Source organism: Biomphalaria glabrata, chromosome 2 (assembly GCF_947242115.1).
Source record: "Biomphalaria glabrata chromosome 2, xgBioGlab47.1, whole genome shotgun sequence".
Lineage (NCBI taxonomy): Eukaryota > Metazoa > Mollusca > Gastropoda > Planorbidae > Biomphalaria > Biomphalaria glabrata.
Window position 1 is genome coordinate 34,939,216 of NC_074712.1, and position 25,458 is coordinate 34,964,673.

General features: G+C 35.2%; 1 protein-coding gene across 4 annotated transcripts; it reads left to right on the top strand.

The window, feature by feature from the left end:
- The first annotated feature begins 54 nt into the window (after nucleotides 1-54).
- LOC106067709 (calcium uptake protein 1, mitochondrial-like) lies at nucleotides 55-25,062 on the top strand. Of its 4 annotated transcripts, none has more exons than XM_056020240.1 (13): nucleotides 55-210; nucleotides 3,417-3,718; nucleotides 8,525-8,687; nucleotides 10,903-11,062; nucleotides 11,162-11,199; nucleotides 16,335-16,355; nucleotides 21,031-21,145; nucleotides 21,530-21,612; nucleotides 21,836-22,030; nucleotides 22,146-22,283; nucleotides 22,510-22,618; nucleotides 22,725-22,814; nucleotides 23,665-25,062. In XM_056020240.1, the coding sequence occupies exons 2-13, from the start codon at nucleotides 3,426-3,428 to the stop codon at nucleotides 23,811-23,813; spliced, it is 1,554 nt and encodes a 517-aa protein (XP_055876215.1). In that variant the 5' UTR covers nucleotides 55-210; nucleotides 3,417-3,425; the 3' UTR covers nucleotides 23,814-25,062. The 4 variants fall into 4 exon arrangements, with proteins under 4 accessions (XP_055876215.1, XP_055876213.1, XP_055876214.1 ...); XM_056020238.1 differs by lacking the exon at nucleotides 55-210 and adding an exon at nucleotides 248-481; XM_056020239.1 differs by lacking the exon at nucleotides 55-210 and adding an exon at nucleotides 248-431.
- Nucleotides 25,063-25,458: the final 396 nt, after the last annotated feature.

Here is a 25,458-nt window from a genome sequence, read left to right on the forward strand (position 1 = left end):
GAAGTGATTCAGGAAAAGAATTAAAAAATGTCATCATAGTTGTATTTGTTTTGATGAAAAACAATATATGCCCAAAAATAATAACCTTCCTCTGTCCCATAATATATCTCTTGTAAACTTTGTCTAAAACATAATAAATGTCAATACTGTAAAACTTAAAATATTTTTGGTTTTATTTCAAAATCACTTTTGCGTTTAAAGCACGAAACTGTAAGTTAATTTAAAAAATTAAATTAAAAAAAAAAACGAAGAGATTCTATGAATGATTATTAGATCTATAATGATAGATCTCATCTACACTGACTGTCACTACACTCTAATGACTCTACACTGTCTACAGTCTACAGCTATACTAGATCTATACTGATACCAGTAACAATAGATTCCCATACATAGACTAGATCTAGTCATAGATCTAGACTCTATATAGGGTAGATCTTACATTACGCATCTTTACGCATGCCTAAACTTAAGACTTAAGGTTCTTATAATTATTATATATTTAATATTAGAATAGGAAGTAGATTCTAGACTAAGACTAATAAACTAATTATAATAAAATCTACTATAATTATAATTATCTATAATACTGTGACACTACTATGAGTATGACTCAGTCCTCAGTATCAATATTGTTTTATCAACTTTTCAAGTAATGAAGTATCATAATGAATATGATTAGTATGACACTTTCATTAGACTCATTAGTGATTAGTTTCTTAGTAGTCCTTATCATACTCTACTAAGCTACTACGTAACTACTAGTCTAGAGTCTCTACACTACAGTCTATGATCACTACTTTACTTATCTTTCTTATCTTATCTTATATTTAAGTTATATAATACAGACGTTACTTCAAAAAAGAAGATATTACGTCCTATGCATCATGCATTTAGTCATGCATATTAAAGGGAAACTCCGATGGTTTTGACAATTTTTGATATAATATGTGTTTTGATTTATAGATAATGAATATATTATTCTTTTTTTGTATTTGCAAGAATAACTTAGTAATTGATGTTTTTGTGACATAATTTTTCTGCGCATCCAAAACAGTCAGATTTTCACTGAATTTCTGTGTGACGTCACGAGTGTGCACTCAAATCCTATAGATAGGGAGGCGAAAAAAAATTATCTTTGATAAAAAAAATTTTCGTTAGTACATCATTAGTACATCATTAAAATACTTTAAAAGAAATTTCTAATGGTGTATAAATTATGACTGTATGTTTGACCGTAAGAAATATATGATTTTTTTGTGCCGTTTTGACCTAACATTGGTTGACATGGAAAAAGTGATGAGAGAGCTTGACGCTGGCTCAGCCGGCGAGACACACCCCCAAGGTCAAAAGTTAAAAAGTTGGAATTGAGTTTCGTAGACGATAGATCTACTTATTAAATAAGAAATTTAATAGTAGATCTAGTATTCGTAGTAAATTTCTAGCTCACAAATCTGATTCATTTATATTTATGAACTTCAGTTGTTTAAAATGTCTCAGTAGTATCATTAATTGAATTCTTTGGCCTGGAAATCCAATGTATTGTTGGTACTGCACCTGGTATTAACTTCAATTTTTTTCAAATCCCATTTCCACAGCAATGAAGTTGCTGAAACTGCTTCTCTCAAAATGGTTTGAGCATAAACAGGAATTAGCTAATGCCTTTGTAAAATATTTGCTCTTCAGGCGAATACATTTTCCCTTTAAAACTTCATCTCTTGGAAACAAATGAAAAGAGACACTAATTTCTGTATCAGCATACTTGCTGATTTTATCTTTGTGATTGGAACTACTGCAACAAGCTGAAGAACAATATTTAATTTTCTTCAAGTAGAAATAGAGGTTTATATCTAGAATATTATTTATTAACAATGACCGATTATACATCAACATGGAGACTAGATCTAGCTGTGAAGCGTAACAATAAATGCGATCCGATAGGTCTAGATCTAGACTAGAGAGTTTATCGGTTATATAGGTCTAGATCTATATTTAGCCAGCACACTTGTGACGTCACGTTTTTAAAAACTAAAAACATCTCGCAGAACCCCGTTTTTTTGGGGGCATGGAGAATTTTTGTCTAATTTATTAAATATAAAATTTTCCGAGCATTTAAATACAAAATGATATAATGTTTACTATTACAACTTTTTACGCAGAATTTAAATATGTCAATAACTAAAATTTGAAAAACTATCGGAGTTTCCCTTTAACCAATTACTTAAATTCTGCCAAGTCACTGGTTTTCCTGGCTAGCTCAGGCAACCCATTCCATGCTCTAATAGCACTAGGGAAGAAAGAGTATTTGTACAAATTCGGCCTAGCATATGGGACGAGGAATGTGCCTTTATCTTGATGTCTTTCAGAGTATTTTATTAAATTTTGTTTTTCTATTTGAAGATTATGGTAGTGTTTTATGTATAGTTGCTAATTACTTTTGAGTCTTCTGTCCTGAAGGCTTTCTAAATTTAGTGATTTTACTAAAGGTGTTACTCTGGTTAAGTGTGAATATTCGTTTGTTATGAATCTCACTGCTCTATTTTGTGTCTGTTCCAGTTTCTTAATGTTATCTCAAGTTGAGGGGTCCCAAACAGAGGATGCATATATTCTATTATTGGCCTAACCAAGGTTAAATATCATTTTAGTTTTATGTTCTTATTTGATTTATAGAAATTTCTTTTCTAGAATAACTAGATCTAGTATGAGTATATAATAAAACATTTAAAAAGAGAGTTATCACATTAGTCTATGGCTGTAACTGCCGTCACTGTAACAGTAATGGAATCCTCATGTTGATAAAATTAACATAACTAACAGTCTAACTCTAACAAAAAATCAAACAAAGCATTAGGGTTTATTAAAAGAAATTTCTATAAAATAAATCAAATAAGAACATAGACATAGTCATAAAACTAAAATGTTATTTAACCTTCTTAAGACGACATTGGCCCAAGGCTAGTGAGATGTGAAAATGTTAACATTTCAGCCGTTGATATTGATGGAAAGCAAACTCACTGACTCTGATTTTATTTAAACTATGATAGTCCTAATAAAAATTAGGGCAGTATTGAGGAAAGCTTTAGATTTAAGCTTATGTGTTGACGATGTCTATTCTTGGTATTTGATAGACATCTTTTAAATAGCAGCCTATAAAAAACAGTGTACATTAAAATAGTTGTTCGATTTGAAAAGTAGTGTAGATCTAAATATCCCAATCATATGAATAATGTAATGTAATAAATCTAAAAATATGTTGCCTACCATATCCATTTCAATTCCCAAGTATGTTGAACAAATAAATAAATAGAAGGGGGAAATGGGTTGTTATAAAGAACATCTTTACAGTCTTTATTTGTAAGCTAATCATCTTCTGTTTCTCAATTCTCATCACTAAAATTTAAAAACAATTTTCGCAGGTAAAAAAAATGGCTTTATTATTGATAAACCCAAAGGTTCAAGCTCTTCTACGAAGGCAAGTCCTGCCCATGACAAAAAATATAGTCTTTCTATCATCACTTTTGAACAGACCAGCTTGTCAGCCATCAGGATTGACCTACTTATTGTGCAGGTCACCATCCTGTGCCAGACTGGCTTTGACTCACAGATGTCTTCCTACATATACAAATTTTGGACATAAAAAAAGACCAGAGAGCAGATTCACCAAGATCTATTGCTTACTGTTGGGATCTCTTTTTTTCTTTTTTATGGGACTTAATGGGTAAGTGTCTAAAGATCATTAATGTATATTGTTACCTAGAGTATCCTTGTGAATGAAGTTCTTTCCTTTGTGATCACCCAGATTCCATGAATTTTGTTTTGCCTAACAATGAACCTTTAAGAACCTAAATCACCTGAGATGAACTCCTATTGAAAAATCAGAGCAGGAAGGACTAGTCCTCCAGTAGTGCTCTGGCAAGAAACTTAGCCGTCCGGCGTAGTGCCTCATAGCTACCATACAAGTCGAGTGACTGCTCAGACAGGTCCCCCCTTAGCTCGCGGAGCTGGGGACACTCGTACAAGATGTGCGATACTGTTTCGGCGCTCTCTCCACAGTGGCGGCATCGGGAATCAAAGTTCGTGTGGAACCGGGCAAAGTATGCCCCAATAGGACAGTGTTCCACTCTGCACTGTGCAATAATTGACTTCTCTGACCTCCTCAGTCGCCACCATGGATCGTCGCGATCTGGGTGACCCATGTGATGCCAGACACCACGTGCTCTGTCGGATTTCTCCCAGGACTTAAACCACTTCTCATGAATGAGTGCTCGGATTTGTGCCATTGTGTGTAAGTATGTGCTTGGTGCTTCGAGGTGTGTGGCTGCCAAAGCAACCTCCCTTGCGAGGGCGTCTGCCGTTTCATTGCCCCTCACGCCACAATGTGAAGGCGCCCACTGCATGAAAACGACAGCTCCAATAGCTTGGCGGATGTTATCTGTGGCCCAAATTGCCTCTTCTATTACATGCGACCCTCCCTCGCCCCCCCCCCCCCCATAGCTTGGAGACTGGAGCGAGAGTCGGTGACTAGTACCACAGTAGTGGCACTACTTTCGCATTGGGTCATTTGAGCCCTAATGGCCTCAAACGCCCGAGTTATCCCCGTTAACTCGGCGTCCATGGAGCATGGACCAGATAGCCGGTCTGGTTCTGTAAGTGCCGCCTGAATTTGGTCGGCTTTCTTCCCTGTTGACCAGAGGACAATGTCATCCGCATAAAGCAGTTTTTTGAACCGTATTGAGCTGGGCAAATCGTTAAGAAAGGCCATGAAAAGTGTACAGGGTAGAGTAGACTATAAGGGCCCCATACCCTGATCTATCGGGGTCCCTCAATACCGACCCATCGGTATAGCAGAAAATGGAATCTGATGGGTAGGATTTTATGGTTATTGATGCCAAGTTTTGGAGAATGGCAGGTGTTAGTCGCCTCTTGGTGGCTCCCTCTTGCCCTATCAGGGACAGGTTTATTTGTGGGGACGGCAATCTCCTCCACGGAGGGCATGTACTAATCCTTCTTATAGGGATTCTATCAGTGGAGAGCCCAGCTGATTTAGACAAATTGGCCGTAATGTGGAGGAACGATCGCATTTTAATGCGGTTCCTCTCTCTCCACTGTCGCACTAATATTGAGGTGGGTAGCCTAGAGTCGCCCCTTTTGTAGCGCTCGTAGGCCGTAAGTACTGTCCTCTCCCTGCTAAGATGTAAGGGGGCCACGTTTGTTAAGATTTCAGCAGCGTTTGTTGGGCTTGTCCGAAAGGTGCCACAAATGAACCGTAGGGCCTGTGCTTGCACTCGGTCGAGTGATTCGAGGGCAGTTTTACTAGCGTATACTTGAAGCTGTACTCAATTTGTGATCTGACTGCCCCTAAGTACAATGTGCTTAGCATGTCAGCTTTGGCACCCCACTTTGTGCTGGCCAGCTTTCTTAGTAACGCTAACTTCTCCGAGGCTTTTCTTTCAACTTCCTGGACTTGCTGGAGCATTGACAGTTTTCTATCCAGGGTCACCCCTAGATATTTTGGCATGTTTTCACAATGGAGTCGCAGCCCACAGAGTTGAAGCTCGAATGGAGCCTTAAGAATGTCGATCCCTAGGCTGAACAAGGACCAGGTCGTTTTGGGCAATGTTTATCAAAATCTGCCATTTGTCGCAATACGAGGAGATGGTATGGAAGTCTGCTTGAAGTGCTGCCTGAATTTGGTCAGCTTTCTTCCCGGTTGACCAGAGGACAATGTCATCCGCATAAAGCAGTTTTTTGAACCGTATTGAGCTAGGCAAATCTTTAAGAAAGGCCATGAAAAGTGTACAGGACAGGGCGGAGCCCTGCGGCAGGCCATTGAGTTGTTGTTTTGGCTTGCTAAGGGAATGCTGGTATTTTGTACATGTACTCCCCCCAGACAGAAAGGATTCTATCTTTTGCCCCGCACACCCATGGCTCTTAGCTTAAGATAGAGGCCTTGCTTCCACACATGGTCGTAAGCTTGTTTTAGGTCTATGAACACTGCATATGTGCTTTTGGACCTCTGGAACCCGTCTGCCACTTCCTGTGCGAATGTTGTGATCTGGCCAATCGGGCTCAAGCCTGCCCTAAAGCCATTCTGCTCTGGCGCCAGGATACCGGCACTCTCAAAGGACCAAACTAGCCGCTCGTTAACCATTCGCTCAGAAATTTAGCCAAGTGTTGAGGTAAGTAAAATGGGTCTGTAGGACTCCACGTTAGTCGCGTCTTTTCCCTTCTTATATATATGGCTCCTTTTGTCTCGAAAGGCAATGGATGCACCCAAATGAGTCACTGGTTTTGGCTTAATCTTGAGACGGGGCAGAATCTGGTGTGGCTAATCAAGCCAATTCTAGAACGGCAGACTTTGCCACAATTCGTACATGTGTATGCCTCTGATTTAGGGCTAGTGGACAGGGCAGCTTTCTTTTTTTTCCCTTTTGATTAAGGCCGCTTGAATTCTTTTGTTGTCAGCAAGGGTTGTCCCAGCACGCACAGTCTGTCTCCATGCACTCCGGTCTTTGGCTATGTTTTCCCACATACTTTCGCTGATGCCTGTGGCTCTCATGTCTCGCTTGCAGACATCTCTATATGTTAGTCTTGGGTGGCCCTTGGGTCTGACTCCTTCCACAAGCTCAGCATATAAGATATCTTTCGGGATTCTACCATCTGGCATGGGGGTGACATGTCCGAGCCAGCGTAATCTTCTTTGTGTCAGGAGAGCATACATGATGTTCATATTGGCCAATCTCAAAACTTCCTGATTGGAGACATGGTCCCTCCAAGAGATGCCCATTATGCGTCTCAGGCAGCGCAAGTGGAAACTATTCAATCTGTGCTCTTGGTACATGTATGTTGACCAGCTTTCACTGCCATAAAGGAGAGTGCTCACAACACAGGCATTGTAGACTAGGACTTTGGTCGCTGTGGTCAATTTACCATTTTCCTAGACGCGCTTGTAGAGTTTTGCCAATGCTGTGGTAGCTTTTCCTATCCTTTTTGTCAGCTCGATGTCTAAGTCTAGGTTACTGACAATTGTTGAACCCAAGTAGGTAAATTCCTGCACCACTGAAAGGGCTGGCACAATATTAGCACTCTTCCAGGCCCCGGGCAGTCTAGACTCTGCCCAGGTTCGATTCATAAACTCCAGGAGTTAACCTCTTGCAATGCCCCCAAGGTGTTTTACCATCTCAGGGGTAACCTTGTCTGGCCCCGGAGCTTTTCGGTTTTTGCACTTAGCTATCGCTCTGTCCAGCTCAGCATGACAGAAGGGCGCGTTACACTTTGCTTGGCATTCAGGCTCATCTGGCTCCCTCTCGAGTCTTTTACGTTCTTTGTTGAGGGCTTTGGACATGGCTGTCTTCTTTTCGAGCTTGCTGATTTTAGCAAAATGTTGGTTCAGCAAGCTGGCCATTTTGGTTACTGTTGAGACCGGCCCTCTGTGTGACAATAGAGGGGCAGCCGTTCGCGCTGTGTCTTTGGCCTCAAGGTTTCGCAGAAGACGCCAGGCTTTCGAGAAGTCCCGAAGATCCATTCCAGCGCAGGCAGCGTTTCAATGGTCCGACCGGACGCGTCGGGCCAGTTCACTTGTGGCTCTACAGAGCCGATTGTACTCCCACCCGATTTCAGGGGTACCCTTCCGTTCAGCAAGCCTCCTGGCTTGCTTACGTCTCAGGACCAGCTTGTTCAAATCCTGAGACCACACGCGTTTCTGTCTTACGCCAGGATAAGTCCGCGGGACAAACCTCTTGGCCGCACCCAACATAGCTGCTGTTAATACATTGTAGATGATATCGACGTCCCTCTCCTCCACTGCTAAATTCATTAGGGCAGCGTCGACTATTGCCTCGTAGGCTGGCCAGTTCGCCTTGGTGTAACTCCACTTCCGCAGAATTTTTGGGGTTACACCACTGGCTTCTGAGAGGGCAATTGTGACCAATATGGGCCTATGGTCACTCCCAATGTCATTCAGGACTTGGAATTGTGTGTGGGATTCTAAATTAGCTGTAATTAGAGTAAGGTCTGGTCTAGATTGGCTGCCATTTCCAGTATGGTATAAAGTTGGGGGAGTATGTTTATTTTGCAGACAGAACAAATTAGAGTTATTAAGGAGTTCATGTATTTTATGTCCTGATGAATCGATTGAATCATAGCCCCTCTGTTGAGACTTAGTCGCCTGCGATGACGTTGTGAGTGTTGATATTGGTACAGTCATATTCGAGACAGATTTCATGCTTGGGGGGGTTGTACAGATTAGTTACCGTGAGTTTACGCCCGAGTTTGTGTACCTCAAGGATGATGGCGTCAGTACGCTCGTGGGCCAGGGACTTGTGTAGCAACCAGATTTGGTCTTTTTTTTTATGACATATTGAAAATCAGGTTTTCATTTTTTTTTATTCATTCACAAAACATCAGGCACTATTGTTTTTTAAAGGTATCATTTATTCATCCCCCTTAATGGGGCTGCTTGTAACACATAAAAGGGGAAAAAAAATTAACATTAAAGATTTAAGTACATATCTATCTGAACTAGAATGAGTTGGTTTGATGGTTCTGTTGACTGGAAGAAGAGTTTAGGTATCAAAGCTGCATCAGTCAAAGACAGTGAAGGCTCAAATGAAGATTCTGAAGATAGTGACTTTGAGGATGAAAAGGACAAGAAGAAGAAGAAGAAAGTTGGTTTTAGAGATAGACGGGTAAGACAATTACATGACATATATGTTTTTGTTTTTTTTAAATTATAGTTACAGCTTTAAATAAAATAAGTCATCAACTAAACTTTAGATTGGTTAACTTCATGTGTAGAGATGTTGAATTATAGGCCTACTTGATGGCCACTAACAATGGTTGATTAATGACTTAAAGTAATACATTCTTCTAGTGTAAAGATTCCCATTAAATCTTCTGTATTGTTAGTGCTTGACAAAGTAATTTAAAAAAAAAATGTATTGTAGAAATGCTATGACGTTATTATATCTCATTAAACAAGTCTTTGGACAATTTGTTGAGCCATGATATGGTAAGAGCACTTGAGCATGGCTTACTACAAGGTTCTGTACTGTTGTACATATCAATGACTTGCCTGGTCTCTTAAATGTCAAAAGCAACTGTTTGCAGATAATATTGTATAGTGGGAGAATTGAACAAATTAGTTTACTCTTGGTTTACACAAGGATAAGATTCTTAATGAGCAGTCAAGCTTGGGATAGATCCAAACTAGATGGAATGAGAAGCCCAGTGCGATCAAATCCAGCATGTATGTAAACAGCCTCAGAGAGGCTAGCATTCATCAAAAAACTAGTTAGAACGAAGTGGGGTGCAAGAGCGGGTCTACTGAGAGCGCTCTATATGGGTGCAGTGGGCTCTTTAAAGGACTATAGTCTACCTATTCAGGTCTATGCATCGTAAATGTCTCTAGCATGTTTAAATGCTGTTCAGAATGTAAATAGTGTGGATGCTATTTTGCAGTCTGGTCGGTAACAAGCCACTTGGCTTCTGGAACCTGTACCACCTGTGAAAGTGTTTGAGCTAAAGTCTGTGAGAGGAAACAGACACTCTGGTACAATAACTGGGACAAGTCATATAAGGGCTGGCTGCCTGGTCGTGCGGTTTGCGCGCTGGACTGTCATTTGGATTTATCGATGGTCGAGGGTTCAAATCCTGCCCGCTCCCATCCCCCATCATCCTGCAGAGGTTTGGACTAGGAAGTAAACTATCTTCAACTCTGAAGGAACATCTGAAACATGTAAAACAAAACAAGGGCTGAGAGTTATGGTGGCAGATGAAAAGACCTGACCCTAAAGATTCATGGTAGCAAATAGTGGCAATTAAAATGAGAAGAACAGGTCATTATTATTATTATTATTATAGCTTTTATATAGCGCTACTTTCATGCTTATAGCATGCTCAGAGCGCTTTTGGTCCAATCTCATTTGTGGACTGGCGGGGGGTAGGGGGTATCTAGGAGTTGGTTTTCCGTTCTGCCTTTAGGCGCTCAGTAAACACAACTCTGCCCGAGTCGGGTGTCAAACCTCGGGCCCCCTTCTAGGTAGCCAAGCCAAGCCAAGTTCAAGCGCACTTGGCCTCTCGACCATGCTTCCCTTCTAGAGAGGATGAAAAAAAAAAAGACCATATATTGTCAGAATTTTCTGTCTTGCATGATACTGGTCAAGGATTTGAGAGTGGAAGAACTTGTCCATGTTCCGCTGCAGGTTTATTTTTTTTGTATGGGGATAAGGGATCCTAAAACACACTTTCCACTGAACACACTTCACTAAAGTGGTTTCAGATATGTTGACCATGTTGAGTCCAATTATCTTTATCATCAGACATCAGCCCTAGGGTAATCTGTTCAACTTTTATTTTATAGGATTAATCATCACTGCTTTACTTTTCAAAATATTGTCTTATAATTAAAGAAAAAAATTATAGTGGCTTGTTTTTGCCATTCTAAAGTCCTCAAAAGAGTGACTTGGGAGCAATTGGACATGGGAACATCAAGTAGAATCTCATTGGTGAAGACATTTTGAAATGTCCTTTAAAAAAAAACAATATTTTAGTTTCTATAGTTGGAAATACTGCCAGCAGAAAAATTCTTAACTGGCATACTCAGAAGATGAAACAACATCTATTAATGCAATTAATCATTTTTTAGATATTGGTAATAACATCTTTATTAATTGAATAATATAAAAAAAATTTGATTTGCAATTCTAATGTGAATACAACAGATGGATTTTTTTATCCTTTTGAAAAAAAAAAAAAAAGTGAAAACCTTGACCTGACATCTCAGAAGTAAATAAAAAAAAATACCCTCCACCCTAAAAATGTTAGGCAATGAAATAGTTAAAATGAACATTATTTTCTCATAAATATTATAAATGTGACTTTCTTAAAACAATTCCTTTTCAGATCATTGGCTATGAAGATAGAATCCGTGCATATTCCACACCAGACAAAATTTTTAGATATTTTGCTACACTTAAAGTAAATATTGACGGAGACTGGGAAATATTTATGACTCCTGAAGATTTTGTTCGTTCTATTACACCTGGGATTAAACAGCCTGAAGGTAGCTTTGCACTATTTGCTCTATTAAACTATTATGTAGTAAAGATCGGCTAACATTTTTTTTGTGCCTCAAACATTGCATTCTATTTTGTTTTAACAGGGCTTGGGCTTGACAGCTTTAAAAAGTTTGATCCAACAGTAAGTGATTTCTTCATATAATCAATGCGACATTCAATTATTTTTATTTTAAATTGTCTAAATGTTCACATTGATTCAATACAATACAGAACACCTTTAAGCCAGAAATAGCTTTTGTATAAGCATAAAAAAATTATAATATGAATACCCTCTGTCTCTCTTTTTCTTTCTCTCTTTCTCTCATTTTAATTTTTTTTTGTATATCCCATAATATGCTATGCTCATACAGGTTTTGAATATTTGCCTTAAACTTAATTGTGTGTTAGGAAAAAGCTTATTTGATAATTTAATTAAGTATTTCCCAGACATTTTCCTTGACAGAACATTTCGCACAGAGTATTTAGTGGAACTTTTTGCTTATTTTTTTTAGAGAGATTAATTCACGTCATGGCCTACTAATTAATTATTTCAGTAGTTCTTGGAACACCTATTAAGGCCTCAGGGTTCTGCCGAACACAGTTTGGGAAACATTGATTTAATGGCTTTCTGGTGCTCCATACCAAAAGCCAGCCATTGGCAAAAGCATAAAATGCTATGATATTTTAGAAGTGTATGTACCTGGCAAGACTGGCTCATTGGGATTGTTTCTTTCAAAGGGAAAAATCTGAGAACTGTTATCTATTCCTAGCAGTCAACATATTTCAATCCACTCTAATGTACCTTTACTTTCAAAGTGTGTCTAGATTTTAAGACTTGGATTTAAATCTTATTACTTCATATTGTTTGTATGATATACTAGACGTTTATTACATTCAGGTAGATCTTATAATCTGGCTATAAATTAACATGTACATTTAATGTAGCAAAATTCTCTAGACAATCGGACCATTTTGTATAAAAGTTAGCTATTTAAAAAAAAGTCATTCTTTTTTTTTTCACATTATAGTTTGTTTTGTTTGGGTTAGTTTTTTTTTTTTTTTTTTTTTCATAAATATATCAAGAGCTCACATAAAAAAAATGTGTGTTTAATGAGTAAGATTGTCTTAACTCTGATGGTGCACTGAGTTATTCTATGTTCTTTTCAATGTATATTACCTAAGCTATTTTCAAAGGTTCATATGGTCTAAAAAGTAACCATCACATTAACCAAGAAAACTAATTTGCTCCAATAACACAGTAGTATTGACTAGCATCCAGTAGTTGGCATGAGAATATTGTGGTCAGTGACAGCAAGAATCTAGTGAAACTAATGGTTGTCATATTCTTGGTTAGTTCCATGGCATAATTATGGGGAAGCATTTTTGTTTTGTCTTTTATGCTTTAGGTTGCTCTTCTGTCTATACCAAACCTGTTGAAATATGTTTTCTTTTAGTCAGCAAAGAAGTAGAAAAAAAAAAAAAAACTAATGAAGTTACCTAGATAACAATAGTAGAAACAAGATTACAAAGACAGTTTGTGTGGAAACACAAACTCAAAATCGGCCCCCGAAGTGGTCCACCCAGGCAGGCTTCAATATTTTCAGAAAGAACATCCAAATGAAATTATATCAAAGACAAATGAGAGATCAGAATGGAGAAAGAAGGTTGACAGATCTTGTGTAGTGCCCCAACGGTACAGCAGATCAAAGGATAGGTGCAAGTGAATGCAAAGTTAGATGTGAACCTGGCCTAACTAGTTCCCCTTTCAGACCTTGTGGTCTATAGGGCAGATGATGTATTCATCTGTTTTTGTGGCCTACGGTTAACGCAGGTGTCATGTAGCCAGCACAACGACCAACCGCCTTTACTTTTCCCCAACTAATATCAGGTACCCATTGGAGCTGGGTGGACTCAGAGGCACCTAAGGATTCCAAAGTTGAAAATCCCAGTCTTCACCAGGATTCGAACCCGGGGCCCCCGGTTCGGAAGCCAAGCGCTTTACCGCTCAGCTACCGAGCCTCTCCTGGCCTAACAGAAGTTTTATAATAGATGTAATTGTTTTGAAAAGGATCAATCTCTTATTCGAATGCTCAAAAAAAAAAAAAAAAAAGACAGCATTTCCGCAATAAAAAATTGTTCACGAAAATGACGTTTACTAGATTACTATTCTTTTTAGTTTAGGTCTAACTTATAATGCATACTAATTAGCTTTTTCTCTTTAAAAAACTGCTTGCATAACTGATTTTAAAAATTAGATTTTTTCGCTTTCAGAAAAAAAAAAGTAGCCGTTGCATCAGAACTTTGAATGGTATAAAATATTGTGATGTCGGATTTTCAATATCTTTTCTAGTTTACGAGATCTAAACGGGACAGACGGACAGACATTTCGCACAAAACTAATAGCGTCTTTTCCCCTTTCGGGGGCCGCTAAAAAACAAAAACTAATGAAGTTACCTTGATAGCAAGGCACATCTTTTGACAGTTCTAAGCTATCAGCTCATCATTCCATCAATTCCTTATATCTTTTTAGAATAAGTTGTTTGTAGTACAATGGAAATGTTCTTCTTGAGTTTAAATGAGTTATTGATAGCTCAGTCATCAAATGTGTAGAACAGCTTGGCATTACAACCAGTTAGTTCTCAGTTTAATAGTTAAATATTGATATCACTTTTATTTGTGTTAAAACAAGTTAATAAATGAAGCTATTGGACAAGAAAAACTTTTTTATATTTGGACATATTTTTTTTTTTTTGCAAGCACCGAAAGCTCTGAACAATAAGTGAAGCTTATGGAATTTAGCTCACAGACATTCCACATTCATGCGGTTGTTTTGGGGAGAGGCTTTGTGTTAACAGTTGTAATATATTGTTCAGACTGTGTATAACCATCACTTGAATAAATAAAGAACATTTCTGTTGCTTTTGGCTGTAATGTTATATGTAATCATCTAATTGTTTTATCTAGTATTCTATGAAATTCTGGGGTTTTGTTTAAGGTTAAATGCTCTGCATTAATTTAGGTTTAAAGCTAAATTTTATGCTATCATATATATTAATATTTTTGGGTCTAATTAAGATGATATTTACTTACTAAACGGTGAAGGTTTATCATTGGATTCAAAATGTTTTATGCTTATTAATTTTGTGTCACTGCTAATATGTTGTTGTTTTTTGTTTTGAACTTGGCTTATAGTTAGTGCAGCCAAAACTCAAGAAAAGACCTGGGTAGATGATTTGGCCAACAATATATTTAGGAAATGTAGCCATCAATGATAGATGGTAGAATATCTTAATTACTACAGAAATAACTAACTGTAAAAGTACATCAATAGTTTGAGTTGTAAGTTCATTCTAGTTTTTTTTGTTTTTTAGAAACCAAAGCAGACTGTTTAACTGTTTCTAGTATTATATTTACCAGACTTACCAAGAGCATATGATACATTTAATAAATTATCTTGTCTGGTATAACTCAAATTTTTTAAATAAAACTCCAGTATATTAGTTCAATTTGAGGTTGTCACGAGTTGTTCACCATGACCATGTCTTAAAGACACAAGTAGTGCCACAGGATTATCTTTATTTATTCTTACTTCATAATGGCTGCCTGGTTATGCGGTTTGCGCGCTGGACTGTCGTTCAGATTTATCGATGGTCCAGGGTTCAAACCCTGCCCGCTCCCATCCCTCATCGCCCTGCGGGAGGTTTGGACTAGGAAGTAATTCAACTCTGAAGGAACATCCGAAACATATAAAACATTTTACAAACAAACAAACATTTTAATTAGTTGTTTGTTTTTCTAATGCAAGGGATTTAAGTAATTTTTTTCTTTATCTTCCTTTTTTTGTGTCTTAAACTAGAGATGTCCATTCCTAAAGGTTATGTATTGAATCTATATAGTTGTATCATTGTGAATAATTGTCCTGTTGGTAGTGTCTCTTTGTGTTCAAGGATGTGCCTTTTAGATACACACCTAAATCCCTTGCATGGGAAGGAAATTGTAAGATACTTCCACACTATGTTTTGCAGGTGACCTATTCGCACCATGATGACCCTTTTAGCTCACAGCAATAACTTCTAATCACACATGTACGGCACACCCAATCCACCAATTGTCTTGAAGTAGCATTGCTCTTCAACATTGTAAAAATATGTATTGATAGCCATGTTTTACCATTTTATATCCGATCTGGAATGCGACACTGTGAATGAAAATGTCTAAATGCTTTTTTTATTTTAATTTCTACAAAACATTTTTTTTTGGAAGTCAACATTACGTAAATCTGCCTCATTACATTGATACTAATCCAGGAAGAGCCCCATCATCAACCTAGGCTTTTTTTTTTTTTTTTTTTGTGCGTTTGCTACAGGCAATGCATATTATTGTGTTTATGTTGTTAGTTTATCAGGAGAAAAGTTATTTTCAGTTAGTTGGAACTATTCATGAAGTTATTGACAACATATTTTTTTTTAATGTATATTTTTGTTAATTTTTTTAAAATTCTGCTATAGAAATCATGTTTTTACATTTCTTCAACTTAGTTTGCTTTAGGCACAGTCACTTAAAAAAAAAAAGAGTATGCCTGTTTAATTACATTTTATTATTGAACACAATTATTTTTAAATGTCTTTAAACATGTTTTATATACTATCAAAACAATACATTTGACTAACATATTTTTAGGCATAATACTAAATCAGCTTTCTGAGAATATAAAGTTTGAAAAGGAAATTTGCATAAACTTTTGCATTTACTTTCCTATTGTGCTGGTCTTCAAGCTTTCTTTGTAAATACTTTAAAGGAGCTAATTATTGCATTGCATAAAATACCAATTGGTGTTGTGATTTTTCAGTTGGGGATATTTAGGAAAGCCCAAAATCTATCTCCAACAAATATCAAACATTAGTAAGGGGTTTGGGGGGAGGTGGATAATTAGGAAAACCCCAAGTACATCCATTTCCAATGAATACCAGACATAAGTTATGGAGAAAAAAAGTGGTTGGTAATTGTACTACCAACATGACACTCTTGTTTATAATCAGTAATAATAACCAGTGAAGCTCAACATTATCTGCCCCACAAGCTCTCAAAAATTTCGCTTCACTCTTCACTATGGCCCTCATGTACTGGTTATACATATAAAGCTGTGCAACTTACAAAGTGTATCTGATTGTTCTGTGTTTGACGAACTTGTATTTATATATATATATATATATATATGTATGTATATGGTCATTTTATTCTATAATTTCATTTTCTCAACATCTTCACACATAATAGAAGGATAGCTTAGACGATTTGGTGAGTGGCGTCCATTCATCTTTATCAAATTGCTTCCTGTTCATGTTTTGCCAAACAGCTAATTTTCTTACAAAGTACTCCTTTTAATATACCTTGTATACAAAACATGTATTTAAAGAAAAGAGTCATTCTGAAGTAATTTACAAAACAACCACCTATTTCAAACTCCCAACCTCAGTGTTCTGATAACACTTTTGCTCTGATGTTGTTGCAGTTTTTAGTATATCTTAACTTACCGAATTTATCCAAAGCCTATATGAAATGTTTGATCCAGGGACTAATGCAAGTGTGAGCATGCTTATAACATAATTAAAATAATTTTTATATATTCTATTAGGCATTTTTTCAAATGTAATAACATATAAATATATAATGTCATGTGATTTAGAGTTACAAGAAGATAAAATTTGTCAACAATATTTTTGTTGATTCCTATTATTTTACCTAAAACTACCACAATATTTATTTCTAAAACACTAACAATATAAAAATCAAAATTAAAAAAATGTTCAGCTTGCACTAGCAAAGTATTTACTGCAGTAATTAAAAAAGTATAAAAAAAATAATTTTTAGCACAAACAGCACAGGAGCTTAGAATGCATTCATCAAGCCTAGTTTTCAAAATAGCATGTTACCAAGACAAAAAGCAACATTTGTAACATAAATTTGATGTTTCACCCAAAGATGTCAAATGAGATACAAATTGGATGACTTACATTCTGATTGTGTGTATGTTATTGCTTCTGGTTTGTGGCCTAGATAGTGCTGACAGTCATCATAACATTTGAGAATCTTTCAAAAATATAAACAGCTTTTAACAAAATGTTTTTCAATTATAAACTATGTTACACCAAAAGATTCCTCCCTTGGAAACAAGTAATGATCAAATTAATTTTCTGTTTTGGACATATATAAAACAAAAACTTGAATAAATGTGGAAAAAAAACAATAATTTTAAATGATTTAAAGGAGTCTATAGATGTTTAACATTTTTCTTTGTAGGCTTAATTCTAAACCCTCTTACACACTTTACAATCTTGACGAAGATAAAACTTATAGAAGTCATATTAATCATTCTCAACATTTAATCATCTTAAGGAATGAAATGACTTTTCTAAAAGAAAATGTCAACTGACAATTTGTTTTCTCTAAAGTCTACTTTTTTTTTTTTTTTTTGCTGTAGTCACATTGATATTGTGTTTTCATGTCTGATCACCAAAGTACACATCTTTTGGTACAGTTTCATGGATCAGTGATCTGTACATTTGTTTTCTCCTTGTATACTTTAATCATATCTTTTGTTATGGACAGAGTTTTTTTCTTTACGCGCAATTGTACATTTTCATGTGCAATTTATACTTCCTTTCTATATTGTACTTTTTAGATAATTTGTATACACTGATCAACACTGACATTGTTACAGACTTAAATACACTGATCAACACTGACATTGTCACAGACTTAAAAAAAAGGCAAATATAATCTTGAAAACATAGAATGTGGGCTCTGATCTATAAGCATCTACATTTGGTTGTCTGAGCACAAATATAACCTTGAAAAAATAGAATCTGATCTATAAACACCTACATATGTTTTACTTTGTATATTAACTGCAACAACTCTCTCCAAAAATGAGCTGAGAATGATAGGATATTTTTTTGTTTGCATTATGGAAACATCGAGAAATGTCAAGGAAGCAAAAATTAAGGGAGAGCTCATCAAAGATGATTAACTCCATGCTACAGATTGATAGAGGAATAAAAATTAGTTTGTATTGTTTGTGCTGTTAACTACAAGAAACGTGCACAATTTGAGCTCAAAGCTTTGGTGCTGGAACGAATGATAAATAAGCATGAAATAGCAGCACTAGAGTACAATAGACATTGAGAGTAGAAAGTGAAGAAACTATAGTAAAATGTTGATCAGCTCTGACATGAACCAACCACATTGCCTAGCAGTGACTAGGTACCAACCACATTGCCTAGCAGTGACCAGGTACCAACCACATTGCCTAGCAGTGACTAGGTACCAGGCTAGCATCAGACTACCATCTAGGTCTCCCATAAAGAGTTAATAAGTTTCTGCGTCCTTATTGTGACCCATCCTGTCTTGGTTAAGCTGAGTGACTACTTCTGGACACCTGAAAGATGCTTCCAATAGCTGTACTAAAGACAATAATTATTGTCTTATTATTAATAATAATTATTAAGTACCTTATTAGTTGATTGCACAGGTTGTAGGCTGATTATATTATTACAATGGACAAACAGACTTTTAATACATTTCCTGATTTACAAAAAAAATATCAAACCAATTTTAAACAGTCATATATTGAAACTCAACACATTCCAATTTAAAAGAAAGGACTAATTTTATGTTAGTAACATGTCAAAATATGTTGATCAGTGCTATAATATCAATTCTCTTATATATACCATATCAGCACAATTGAACTCATATAATGCTCACCATATTTTTTTTACACATATATCTAATTATTATGTTTTTATTTTTATATCATTCAAGATTATTGAATGTATAGATTTTGGTTGAGTCTGGATGTTTGTTTCTTTATTGTATTGTTATTTTGAATGGAATGACTTGGATGAAACTAACCATGTACATGCTCAGCACTTTCACTGGGGCAAAAACAATTCAATGCTCCTTATTGTTTTTGTTTTAGGATGAGACGAAGGTAATAAGCTGCTTAGATTTCTGTCTTTCTTAATGAAACTTTGCCTTTGTTTTTCTTGACATGGCCATCTTTGCGTTCTGTTGGAAGCCCTCACTTTAATGATCATCAGCAACTTTCTAGTTCAGTAGCATGAAACTCTTGCATTTTAAAGACAAAAATGTTTCAATTAGTTTGCTTTCAAGGCTTTCTTTTATACACTGATACATCAGTTGTTGTTTTTTTTTTTTTGTATTATTAATTTATAACTTCTTAAGATTTTTTGTTACTTTAAGTCATTAAATTAAAAATATATATATATAAGTATGTATATATATATATATATATATATATATATATCTTTTTAGGATTGTTTTAATTGTAAATGTAAAGATAGTAAATAAATTAGTTTGTTTTTTTAAGAATTATCAATTAAAAATGAACATAATTTTTTAACTTTCTCAATAAATATGATCCTAATTTTGAATTGGCTACCAATGTGAATGTGTGTGGATGGCTATTTCATTCTATAAGTACTAATTGTTACCTGATACATTTTGATTCAATAAAGATTTGGGAATCTTTATTCTTTCTTTTCTGCTAGCCCATTTTGTACATCTTGATATAGTCTGTAGGCTATGTCATCAAAACTGTATTTCTTTAAGTAGAATTAGAATCATCTGCTTTTGTTTCCTCCATTTGAGAACTAGTCTACATTAGAAAATCCAACTGTTCACTAATCACAATGTATAGTTCTTAAAATAATATTGTATACGTGCACTACAGCAACAACAGTTGTTTGTTTGTTTCACCTCTGATATTATTTGTCTAAAAAATGAATCAGAATCCAAATATTTCTATTGCTAGACAATTTAACTTATGCCTGCCTCATTCTGCTGCACTATGAACTTCCCAAGTGTTGTAGAGACTTTTGTGTTGCTGCCATACATTCTCTTTTACTCTTTGCTTCTTTATTGGCTAGTTTGAACATTCTCCATTCTAAACTGAGTACACCATGCTTTCGGTCCATTAAGTCAGCCTATTCAATTGGATTCATTTCGAGGGTGTGACTGAAACATCTGCATAGCATAATTAAATAACCAGTAATAAGACATTGGAAATGCTTTTCTATTTGATTAGTTTTTAGCTAACACACAACAAAAAATGTTTCAACAAATCTTAGGGTTATAATGTTATGGTAAAAAAATATTTAAAAATTTGTTTGTTGTGTAACCTCCCTTGAGGCTAATAGCTTTACAGTGCTTTACAATATTAACAGTCAGCTGAAGACAGATTTCTTCTTCCATTCTATTAACACTACATTGTATCAGTAGATAAGTCATGATTTTAGTCACCTTCAAATTTTTTTAGACTAATAATATTTTTTTTTTAAATGTCTTTCAAGGACTTTTTCTCTCCATGTGACTCAAGTAGAGCTCTAGTGAAATCTCAATTTTGATTTTTTTGCAGCTTTTGTTTGGTTTATTCCAGGGAAAAAGTCTTAACAAGAAATAAATAGTACTACCTCTCTTTAGCATTCTACACTTTGTCCCAGCGTGTCACAACTAAGTCTAACTGTGTGATTGTCAGGCTGTACTATCAACTGAGCTTAGACTCACATCTATATTTTATTTTTACTTTATTACTTGGCTTTTCATCTTTTGTTCTCATTCTATTTTAATTTGATTGTCGTACAAAAGAAATATTCAATGTTATGTAAGCAGCATGCCTGATCTAATGCTATCTTGTAGCTAGAATTCACTTTATTTTGTGTTTTCTTAAGCTTCTATTTTCAGTTCTTTAAAAGAAACAAAATATTTAGAGGCTAATAATAATATTGCCAAGCTGTGTTACATTATTTAACACCATATAACTTTTTAGCTAATGCTACTTAAGGCATTTGAAACATTTTTTTGTGTGGAAAATATTTTGACAATCCCATCTTTTGTTTGAAGGTTGTTGATTTGTTCCGTCCTTCAACTGCAAGTCTTGTTTTGTTTGCAGCGACAAGACAAAGATGCAATTGGTATGCTGGAGCCAGACAGCATTTTCTACAAGTTTGGCCAGACAGGGCTCATTTCTTTCTCTGACTACATCTTCTTGCTGACTGTTCTTTCTAGTAAGTGATACCAGTACCTGACTAAGTTTTGGCATAATGAATGAAAATAAAAACCTTTCACATATAGCATTGGAGAACACACATACATAGGTGCTGATTATTCAAGAAGATAAACAAAAGTTAACATTTACCAGCTTTTTATTCTTAAAGTGAAAACAAATTTAATCTTGATGTTAAATTCCTATTTTTAAAAATCTCCATACTTGTGACATGTGCAGTGCCAGGTATAAAATAAAATAAACCACATAGGTCTCAATATGTTGCTGAAAGGACCTCTCAGAGCCTTGGCTATATTGCAGTGACAGCTGATCATGTTTTGTTTTTTTGTTTGTTTTTTTTTACATTTCCTATGCTTCTTCTGTAATAAAACATCAATATTTTCAGCCCCTCCAAGGAATTTTGAAATAGCTTTTCGAATGTTTGATTTCAATGGCGACGGAGAAGTAGACAGTGAAGAATTCAGTAAAGTAGGTCAATTTCCACTTTATTTCAACCTATCAACAAAATGAACATTTTTTTTTACATTTATTTTCTCTTTATCCATGATTTGGAGAGCTACATTGAGTTTTCAAGTTAATGACACTGCAGGGCCTTTGCAGAATAGAGTGCGGTCACAGAAGTGACAATGATATGTTTTGTAGTTGTTGTTTTTTTTTTTCAGTCCTTTTTTTTTTTTGAATCGATTAAAAGGTGCAAGAAATCATCCGCAACCAAACATCAGTGGGTATGAAGCACAGGAATCACAGTACTACTGGCAGTGTGGATCATGGCATGAGCTCAGCCTTATCCTCTTACTTCTTTGGTACTGATGGGAAAAAGAAACTCACTGTGTCACAGTTCTTAGAGTTTCAGAGACAGTTGCACAGAGAGATCAACAAGATTGAGGTCATTTTTGTCTTTCATTGAGAATAATTTTAGCTTTGAAAACAAATTCATAATCAATTAACTCTAAATCTATTTTTATTGAAAGTTAAACATAATTTTTTTTTGTAATGAACAGTTTGACAGACATGCAGAAAATAATCTCATATCTGAAAGAGATTTTGGTAGTGTTTTGTTAACTTATGCTGGTCTACCTGATAGCAAAAAGTCCAGAATGCTTAAGAGAGTCAGAAGGAAGTACAAAGAGGATCCGAAAGTAAGCCACATTTTAAAAGGAAAAAAAAAATTTTACTCTTCATAAATTGTTGCTTGCTTAATCTTCAGAATCGAAGACATTTCCATTGAATTATTTATTTATATACCCACTGGGGCCTAGGCTTGACATTTTTTGTTTAGCAATTTAAAACTCCCAGTCTAGATACAAACAGATTTTGGTTATCACAACTAATACCTTCTATGTTTGTTTGTTTGTTTGTTTACAGGGCATCACATTTGAAGAATATCTGGCCTTCTGGAGATTCCTCAAGAGCATCAATGATGTGGACACAGCACTAAGTTTTTACCACTTGGCAGGGGTTTCTATTGATCAAGGTAACACACAGCCATTTAGTCAATATTCTCTTGACATCTGATTCTTTTTATTTTTTGAATGCTTTTTTTTAAAATATATATAATGATTTCCTTTATTTCTATTTAGAAACCTTAAAACATGTTGCCAAAACAGTGGCTATGGTTGAACTGTCGGACCATGTGATAGATGTTGTCTTTACACTTTTTGATGAAAATAGTAAGTCTCTTGACATAGACTCAACTTTGAAACTTTCTATTGATTTATTCATAAATCATGTGCAAAACTAATTGAATACGGTACCAAAGCTGTATGAACATCTGTTTTAGCTAAGGTTTTGTTGCTGATCTGGTTAAATCACAAAAACTACATATATACCGGTAATGTTAGTTTAGATTTTATTATTAATACTTTAGCAAAACTTTGTACTGTAGAATGTTCATATAATGAATATGGTTTACAATGATTTTAGTTACACTTGCTGTTGCAAAATATGTAGGTCACAGCTGGGACTGCGCAGCCACAGGAAATACTGCATTCCTCACTAATCTTTGGACTCGAAGACTAGCCTTATTTTTATTTTAGTTATAATTCTAGAATACTAAGAGCATAGCAAAAGAAAAGGCTTCACTAATTAATTTTTCAATTTTTGGTAATTCATGGCCTACTTGACACACTTAATTGTGATGTCTTGTCTCTACTCTCAGCCCATTAATGTCCTGGTTGTAGGGACACAGCACCTTAAAAACGCTGAGATGATTTTGTTACAGTTCTCACTGCAAACCATGCAACCTAACAATAACATTTGTTAATACCAGTACTACAACTGAAAACACTCAGAATAATGTTATTCTCAGATAAGCCCCTGAAAAGAGTCAGCTTTAGTTATTCTAAGACCACTGGTCAATCGACAAAACCAACCTGTGAGTGCCATTGATCTTATATATTGGTCAATTAGGCTTCATCCTTCTGTCAGACTAGATGCTCAAAACATCAAAATGTATCACACATACAATTGGCATAATCTAATATACAATAGTCTTATATCTTTTTTTTTTTTTTTTCGAAGACGATGGTGAACTTAGCAACAGAGAATTTGTATCCGTGATGAAAAGAAGAGTGATGCGTGGCCTGGACCAGCCTAAAGACACAGGCTTTGTAAAGCTCATCAATGCTGTTGTCAAATGTGCCACTTCTACTCATATGTACAGTGATTAATTGTGATGTTATATTGTATACTGCCTTTTTTTTACAAAGCTTATATCAACTCACTTTGTCTGGTACAACTTTTGTAAAAGTTTTTTTCTGGGCACGACATATCCTAATTGTGCTGATGTGCCAAATCTCCAAAATATCAAACATTATTTCTCCCAAACCCAGTCAAGTTAAAATTTTGCACAATTATTTCTTGTTCCTGACAAAACAATCAATAAAAAGAATCAACAATTAGTTAATTAATTATTTGTGATTAATTATTTTGTTTGGTATTGCACAAGGGAAAGAAATTGTACTTGACAGATATGGCAGTATAAGTTGAATTAGTCTCCTTCATACCTTGTGTAGAGAATTAGGTCCTCAAAAGTTTGAAACTAACAATAGATAAGCTATGAAACCTATATTCATAAGCCTTTCTCTTGTACAGTGATTAGTGTATTGGCTTGAGGAATATTGAGCCCTGTAGTTTAAATTCAAGTAGTACTTCTATCACAGTAAGCTTCACCCAGATACCCCACCCCTGCTCTCCCGTCTTTTTTTCCCAACTGGTCTAGACAAGTGTTGGGATCATAGCATTGAGAAAGCTAAAAGCATGAAATTACAGTAAACAAAAACAATTGGTAAAAAATATTTCTGATCGCACAGATTTATTATTGTTAGTCTAGTTCTATTACAAATTTAATTAAATGACTCATCCAAAGTAATTGAAACTTACACTTAATATAAGCTTTGTTTTAAAATAGTATTTTTAAAAAATATTTTTGTTTTAGTAACGTTGTTTTGATCCCAACCAAAACAATCACATGCTAGTTACTTTTAACCAATTAGATTTTAATATGGTCTTCACCTGTTTTTAACATATAAATACATGTACATGCTTGTCAACTCCTTTACCTAACAAATCCTACAAGTTTAAACAAATATTGCCTCAGGGCTTAATAGTCAGCTGTTAAGAAGTATGTTATCAGTCTACTATGTGTTGTTTGAGGTGAACAAACTGCATGCTTAGGCTTAAGACAGTTTCACAATTTTTTAATAATAAAACCTTTGAACCTGTTTTGATATTGCTTTGCTGATTGAATATTTTAATATGTAATCCTATCAAAAGAATTTTCCACTTAGAAAACTAAATTTCAATTGTACTGTACATGTGCACCTTACAGATGATGACCTGCTTGTAGTTGTATTATATACTTTACTTATTTATAAATATTTCTGTTTATTTTTTGGTGAATAAATTTTTATAAAATGACTCCTTGATTTTTATTTTACATATTACTAGACCTGCTGCTAACTGTGATTGAGACAACATGGAGAAAATATCAATTCTATGTCGTAATATTGTCAGCTACATACTTCGGGTACATTATTGCCAACATTTCTTTAAAAATCTTATTCTTTCCATTTTAAATACAGTGCTCTAGCCCATTATAAAATTTCTAAGGCAAGAGTACAACACAAATTACTTCATATTCATAGCTGATACCTATGTTAGTTACATGTACATTTTTGTATTATTTTTTTAAGATCCTTTGACTGAATGGCCTGAATGCACTCATCAAACACATAGTTAACAAGTCACTCATCAAACACATAGTTAACAAGTCAAACTACTTAGAACCTAATAGCTAATGAAAAAAACTAAGTA

Bases quoted from the DNA above. Each gene is read 5' to 3' on its own strand.
- LOC106067709 (XM_056020240.1), top strand. From the start codon at position 3,426: ATGGCTTTATTATTGATAAACCCAAAGGTTCAAGCTCTTCTACGAAGG. The intron at 3,719-8,524 runs GTAAGTGTCTAA...TATCTGAACTAG, and splicing joins TTTTTTATGGGACTTAATGG to AATGAGTTGGTTTGATGGTT. The intron at 22,815-23,664 runs GTAAGTCTCTTG...TTTTTTTCGAAG, and splicing joins TACACTTTTTGATGAAAATA to ACGATGGTGAACTTAGCAAC.